Consider the following 7916-nt stretch of genomic DNA (forward strand, 5'->3'; position numbering starts at 1 on the left):
ATGAAATTGACAAGCCAAGACTGAAGATAAGTGTCTGTACAGCTGGTGAGACGTTGTATGATTCCTATTCTAACCTCTTTGGAAAGTTTGTTTCGTTGTATGCGGTACTTTTATTACTTTCATAAATCGTGTTTAAGATCAAGATATGACCAACATACACACAGTAAACAGTATGATCAGCAACAGAAATCGCGATTGTCTCGAATGCAGACTGCTGAGCGGTAGCGGCCTTGTCGCTGCCGGTTTATACGTCTGTCACCACTCCAAACAGTACCAAAAGCAAATAGGAAAAGCAGCAATGTGCTCAGTTGCCTCTGGTATGTCGGTTCGAGTAGCATAACATTGCTTTGTAACTTTATTTTGCTTTAGAAATAGAATGCACTTTGTACTCAAATAATAATAAATAAATTTTACTAATAAAAAATATTTATTTTACTCTCTCTCTAATAAAAAATATTCTAATATTAATATTCATGAATCTTTATTCAATGTTTATATACAATGATTTTGTTTTCAGTGTTAGTACTCCTTGGTACAGCCAGGATTTTCGACTTGCCACCCTTTCAAGATAAATTTAAACGCAGCTGAGAACTTATTTAAGCAAACATAAAGCTACGGTATTTTGTAGCAATTGCACATAAAAATGTGAGTGTGATGTGAAAATAATATGTATATTTTATTACATTCTTTCCTCACTTATGGTTTTTACCTAAAGTGTAAGATTTGTTTATATAGTCTATTGAGTCTTTCACAAATATGATGGTATTGAGAATATTTATTTTTAACTAAACACTGATATCTAATTTTGAACATTAAATGTTTCCTGAAAAGTTATTGTATTATTAAGATTTTATATTAAAAATGTATTTTTTTAATTTTATATAATTATCTTCGTATTTTCTCTATAAACTTTAAATTAAATTATAAACGCAAGAGAAAAAGAGATTAAAACAAAAAATTTTCTATCTTTATGTAATATCTTTGCCATTCAAGTGTTATATGATAGTCTTTCATTGAATATAAATTGTCAATGCTTACATTACTTTAAAATATACAAGATACTTTATTCCAAGCTTCAAAATGATAAAAAGGCAATAAATATATCTTGTTTTATGTATAGAAAATATTGTGGACTAGTTGCTTTCTTTTCAAATATAAAATTTTTGTATTTCCTATCTTTTGATTTTTTCACGATTTTGAGATGTGAAGTGAAGCGTATTATTTGCTTCTATTCCGCGAAACGCTATTGAAGCTGATGCAGTGTGAAACATCGATGCGCGCGCGCGCACACGTATTGCACGTGTTGCAAAATACAAAGGCGCGCGTGCAACGCGGAGAGCGAGCCGTAAACGCTTTCGTGGTGCGCGCCCGCTCGTTAATATTCGCACCGCGTTACTTCCTGTTACGTACTCGACGATACACTTACAGGACACGCTGGCCATTGCGTAGTGATATAAACTTATGTATCCACTGTGCGAGTCTCAACGCGAATCGATCGCCTACGCGACCCGAAACGTATCAGCAAAATTCCGAATACTGAAGTACATTATTCGATGATACTTGGAAACTGAAATTATCCGAAGATCATATTTCAATTCAATTTGAGCAAATCATCCGTAGAATTAATTTGTTAAATAGTTATTATAAGAATTGGAATCGTAATTATTTTTACAAAATTCAGATAAATTTTTTAACAACATATAACTATTGTTGGAATTCCGATATTTTCAAAAAGTCATGAATACTAAAAAGTCAAGGGAAAATTATTTATTGAAATTCATTTTGTAAGATCTTTAAAAAATGAAACAAAATATTTTATATCGTTATTATAATTGCTATCAATAATAAAATGACTATATTTTTTATTATCGATTTGAAATCGCAATGAAATCGCAATTGTTTTTAAAAGATCTAGATAAATTTTATAATTTATAACGATTATTTTGTTTTCTGATATTCTCGAAAAGTGACTACATTAAAGGGAAAATTATTTCTTGAAATTTATTTTATCCGAAGTAAGATCTTTAAAAAATGGAACAGAATATTTTATATCATTATTATAATTGCTATATAAATAATGAAAAAATTATAGATTTTATCCTATTTTATCCTATTTTTTTTTTATATTATAATATGATCGATTTAATATCAACAATAGAAAAGTATGACAGTTATAAAGAATATTTTAAAAAAGCATATGGCGAGATTGCCTTTTATGCATTTGCACAATCTGTGGCAGATCGGCAATCAATAACAAATAAGCTTTTATCCTCCCGTACAGGATACTTGTCCATCACGTGTTGAAACCGAAGATGCGACACGGCTTTTGTAAGTCTCTCAGACGAGGTCGTGTCTAAGGTCGTTCTTCTGGTATTGGCGCCACACCCTGGCGTTCCTAGCGAAGAAGGTGGCACACGAAGAAGAGGACGTGTGCCTCGCGCACGGCCTCTTGCCGCATCGACAGTCTTGACACGCAGGAGATCGCTCTTGTAATACTTGGAACACGGAGCGATCCATCCGGTACACGTTCGGCGTGCCTGTTACGTGTGCTGCCTGTGCCCCGTTTGCGATGGACAGACAATCAGGCCCGTTTCCCGCGACCCCCTCCTGATCCATCTCCTGCATCTTTAATGGAAGAAAGACAGAATTATTAGAAATAAAAATCATAGATCCTCCTTTTAAAAGGCAAGAAAAAATCGAACGAATCAAAACGAAACCTTTTTTTTTATTTCGGTCAAAATTTGTAATTTATATCATCTGCGTTTCTGAAATCAGAAAATAGGCGAAAAAGAGTTAAAAAGCGTTGCTAAGTTTTGGAAGGAGAAGAGAATGCTTCAAGAATTTAAAATATCACAGCGGAATAGAACACTACATTTCATCGCATTGTCAAATCTTGCCTGGACCGCGAGAAGTCGAGGACATTCCCTCGCCTATTTTTCTTTCCAGAAAAATGGACACAACCACAAATAAGATATAAAACATATATTCTCCGGAAGTGTCGTCTATGCGGTTTTGCAGCGCGTTCGTTTTTTCTTCTTTGGCGAACGCTATGAGTCGCGCACGACCACAGAAACGAGCACGTTGCATATCCGTATGCGTATATCTCAGCGATTCGACGCGGTTCACCAGGCTGTGGAAACCGAGAATTTTGTTGTTAACCCCGCCTTATGTAATACATTCATAGCTTGGAGAAAAATCGAGCGTTGTCCATCGCGCGTTTCGAATGACGAGCGAGGAAGAAAAAAAAAATTATAATGGAGAAAGGAAGGGAAAACGGTGAGAAGATGTCGTGGGGAAGGATCAAGGTCCTTCATTCCGTCTCCGTTCGATAAATCGAACGTATTCCAGCCGCTCGATCGTTCGGAAGATGAGAGAAAGCGAGAACTCGGAGCGCGTGGTATGCCCCTCGCACTATTGCGTCAACGCGTAATTGCAAGACTGTTCCTTCGTTCGTTTCAAAAGCCCCGGGAAGCTTATACATGTAACACAGTCTTTTCTGGATTTCATCAGTTTCTTTTTGTTCGCCCAATAATATTTCCCGATCATAATAAAATTAATTAATTTAAATGTCACACTCTACGTAAATAAATAATTATTACATTTCACTGTGAAACAACTTCGTTATCTTTCTTATTATTTATTTTATATTACAAATATTTTATACTTTACAATAATTATTAAACAGCAATTAAAATTTAATTTTTGTTTTCAACGTCAATCATCGTTACTATCTTTTCTTGAATTTCCAATCTCAAGTAAAATATTCGCGACGAGATAGCGTTGTTTATTTCTAATAATAATTTGAATTAGAAATTTAAGTTCGACCTAGCCAGGTATATTTTTGTCATATGTCTCTATGATGAGCCAACAAGTAAGTTCGCTGAAATTAGAACAATGATTTGATTCCTTCGTATGTAATGTGAAATTTATTATCAAATTACGTCATACTAAAAGCGAGTCTCAGGAATAACCGTCTGCGCGTATCGATCGAATTATTTCGAGATATAATATTTGCGTCCCGGGCAACTGGGTTCTATGGATTCATCAAATTGCCACTGTTTTCGTTTAAGGCTTCGTATTTTATCTACAATGAAAAATTCGATGTATTAAGATTGTTTTCGATGCTTTTTTGTTATCTTTTTTTAATTGCGTTTTAATTGTTTTCGATTTTCAAGTTTTTTCGATGTATAAAATAAGCATAATATAAAATAAGCTTGCAGCATAAGGAATAATTTTCATCGATAATAAAATATACAAGTACGAAATGTTGGCAAAAGATCAAATCATGCAATTCGCCTCAACTTCCGCTTGAGTTTAATGGGACAGTTCATGTGCTCGTTTAGGATTATATTCGCTTGTGAATCCGATTAGTGCAAATATCAACTCGACGGTAATTCGCTTCCTCCGTCTTTAGAAGACTCATATCTAACCGCTTTGATTACGTCAAGAGAGCATACCCTGCAGAAAATGAGCGAATTCAAAGGAATTCATAGAAATTTCCATTCCATAAATTCATAAGTCTTCAAAAATTACGAACTGAGATTACACAAAGAAATTAATTTTTTTTTATTTAAAATTACCCAAGTAGAACAAGTCACGATAACATCAAAATGATGTCGTTTTGACATCATTTCGGCATTATAATGACTTACTGTTCTGCTAATAACATCTTGTAAAAACATCTCTATGTAAAAAGAGAGAAATTTTTTTAATCGAATATTTTATTATAAGATAAAATTTTTTCTCAACTTATTTCGATATTCATTTTTCCTGGATTTTCCCTATGTATTATCAATACATTCACAAAATTTATTATGAATGTATTGTCTCACACATTTTTAATTTTCATGTGCGCGATGGAAATATTATTTAAATTTTGAACGCGATTCTCCGGCGTGAAGTGTCTTACTAACCAAAAAAGTTTCGCTAATCTCGATTAAAGATATATATGTGTTACACTTAAAAACAATATAAAAAATACAAACACATTTTAACTATATGTTCTATTATTACGTCTGAATATCTGTGTAAAATAAATACACTTCTTAAAATAAATAAAATAAATGCACTTTTTTAATTAGTAAAAAGATATTTAATTTTTTTGTTTGTCTTGATTTTTAAAATTACATTTTGTAATATTTATTTGCAAATTTAATGAGAAAAAAACATTAAGAATCAAATCAAATTTTACGTACACTGATCAAATAATAATAAATATTTGTGCATTTTTTTTATCCACTTGTTTAAAAATTATTAAAACTACAGAAAAATATAGTCATTAATTACTGCTTAAAACCATTATAAGCTAAATTATTTATTTGTTTTGTAACTTTTGCAATTGGTTCACGAGTTATAATAGCATCAAAATTTCTTAAATAAAATTGACTGATATAGCTTATTTTGGCTAATTGTTTGATTTGATACTTCCACATACAAAACTGATATTATACTTATAGTCAAAACATCCTTAATGACGTGTCTACAATAATATCTCGCGTCACCATCTCGAATCGCTTTTAACCACAAATTACGATAAATTCGACAGTTCGGGAGCTGGTATTAACATGTCTGTAAATCAAGAAAGTCACCTGCGTGCCGAGCCCTATCTCTATGGCGCGATCTCCGCCTACCTTCGACAACTTGTCTGCTTGGGAGGCTCACCGCGGTCGTCCCGTGTCAGAGATCCGCGCAGAAATCCGCAAATCGAGAAAGGATCGTTGCACAAGGAGGCTGCAACCGCATCTCTTCTCCATTCTCGACCTTTAGGGCTGGCACGAGACACAAATCACATTACGCCGCGCGCTCACTCGACTCAGCTCGTCTCGACTCGCGACGGGGAATTTATTGCGAAATAAACTAGATTCTTTTCTTTTCTTTTTTTCCTTCTTAAGGTCGCGACACTCTCGCGACGTGTTCGCTGACGCAAACTCTGCGACGCATCGTATTATTACGCGTGACCAATGAGTAAATGCCTCCTTAGATCGAAGGAACAAAGAAAATGAAGATGAAGGAGACAAAGACATACCGCTCTTTCATACCGCACAATTTTATTCTTAATTTAATTTATTATATTATACGCGAAAGAGAAATTGTATCCCTATTTTTTATTCACGATATTCTTTGATAATTCTTTAGTTCAATCATCTAGGAAGATAATTCACGGCTTGAGTAATAATTATATATGTATATTCGACATATATATATGTATATTTGGTATAGCATTGTTTAAAAAATAGCAATATAATAATGTCATTCAACGATACATTGTGATTCTACAAATAGCGGATTGCTATTTAAGTTAATAATATGTAATTAGTTAATTAGCAGCTAAAAAAGTTATATTAATAAAGTTGAAACTAGTTCCGCCAACGTTGTGTAATTTTTATAATAAAATTAAATACTGCGAATTTTTCGATTCTGCTCGATTTTTGCCTGTTTTAAATAGAATTATATGGTGAGTAAAAAATTTGGTTTTATTTTTATTAATGAATTATCAAGTTAAGAATAAAATATACCGCGTCCCGTTTTATTTATGTTATTTCTACATATTTGTTACAGAATAATCGTTTTATAGCGAATTCTATTGGATGCACTTAAAACGCACTGGTGTAGGTATTAAAGTTGTCATACACAAATTGATGTAAAAATATAATAAATATAAAAACAGATTAAACTATGAAATCCTCAATATATTTTATTATGCTGTTAGGTAAAATCTGTATTTTATAATTCGAAATACTTGCATTTTATTTTTACACAGATAATTGAATCAATGTACACCGGTTTTAATATGCACATACTACATCCAATCAAATTCGCTATCAGTTCAGTTTCATCAATGTAAGATTTTGATCAATTTACTCAGTTCAATTTACTCTTCATCGTTTTCTAATTCTAAGAATAGAGAAAAGATAAACAGTAAGTTAAACCAATTAATTTGGGACACATTAATTTGGGAAAACCTTAACCATGTACCATCACTATTTTCTGTTTAAAATGCGCGTTTGAAGTTTCGTGAAAATTCGCAAGGTGTTCACTGTTACATGGAATGTTTTACCTTTCGTACCACATCGCCGACCTTTGGGGGCCGAATCACACACGCGACGAGTCACGGCATCGCGTTAACGATGCACGCACAGCACTACGCACTGGCACGCCGCTCACGCGTGCACGTATCCTCGCCAGTACTAGCACCGTACAACAGGCATGTAAAACTGCTGGAATACTAATGTCCTGTATGGGACACGCTCGGTCGTCTGCGTAAAATCCGTCTTTTATCCTCGTAAGGTCACACACCGGTCCGAGAAGTTAATGCTAACGAGCAATGGATAGTATAGGTGTCAATAAGAGATCCGTTGAAAAACGATATTCGGAGATGGTGACGATCGTTATTATACATTTTGACGACAAAATTGTAAAATCGATAAATATTTTTTAATATCTTATTTTCTCAAGAGTGTTATTTCTTAATTCTTTCTTTTTTTTCGAATTTTATTTATTGAACAATTATACGAAATTCCAAATGAATTAATTAGTTTTTACGAAAATTATATTTTAATCTCCTTTTGTAACTGATTTATGAAAGAGGAATTAATATTAATGTTTTAATTTCAATACATACAAATGGTTTAGAATTGCTAATTGAGTTCATAAGATATCGGAAATTATCACCGGCGTCAATCTGCAGCCAAAAGAAATTTGTAAATGATCGATAGAAACCGAAACGAATGCAACAATCTTTCTTTATTCTCGTTCTTCTTCGTTTTGTAACTTACGCGATAGCATAAGAACCTAACGCAATTCTTCCGGGATTTATCTAATGGCAGATCAAATATCTTACTCGTTACGTATTCTTAGTTAAATAATTAATTACGCTAATAGCTTATGACATTTTGTGATTTAAAATATTCTTATCA

General features: G+C 33.1%; 1 protein-coding gene across 2 annotated transcripts; it reads left to right on the plus strand.

Annotated features, from left to right (window-relative positions):
- On the plus strand, window positions 1-803 carry LOC108692074. 2 transcript variants are annotated; one of them, XM_018200183.1, is made up of 3 exons: window positions 1-55; window positions 138-317; window positions 518-803. In XM_018200183.1, the coding sequence occupies exons 2-3, from the start codon at window positions 146-148 to the stop codon at window positions 586-588; spliced, it is 243 nt and encodes an 80-aa protein (XP_018055672.1). In that variant the 5' UTR covers window positions 1-55; window positions 138-145; the 3' UTR covers window positions 589-803. The 2 variants fall into 2 exon arrangements, with proteins under 2 accessions (XP_018055672.1, XP_018055671.1); XM_018200182.1 differs by having other exon boundaries at window positions 3-45.
- The last annotated feature ends 7113 nt before the right edge of the window (window positions 804-7916 follow it).

Source organism: Atta colombica, unplaced genomic scaffold, assembly GCF_001594045.1.
Source record: "Atta colombica isolate Treedump-2 unplaced genomic scaffold, Acol1.0 scaffold58, whole genome shotgun sequence".
Classification (NCBI taxonomy): domain Eukaryota; kingdom Metazoa; phylum Arthropoda; class Insecta; order Hymenoptera; family Formicidae; genus Atta; species Atta colombica.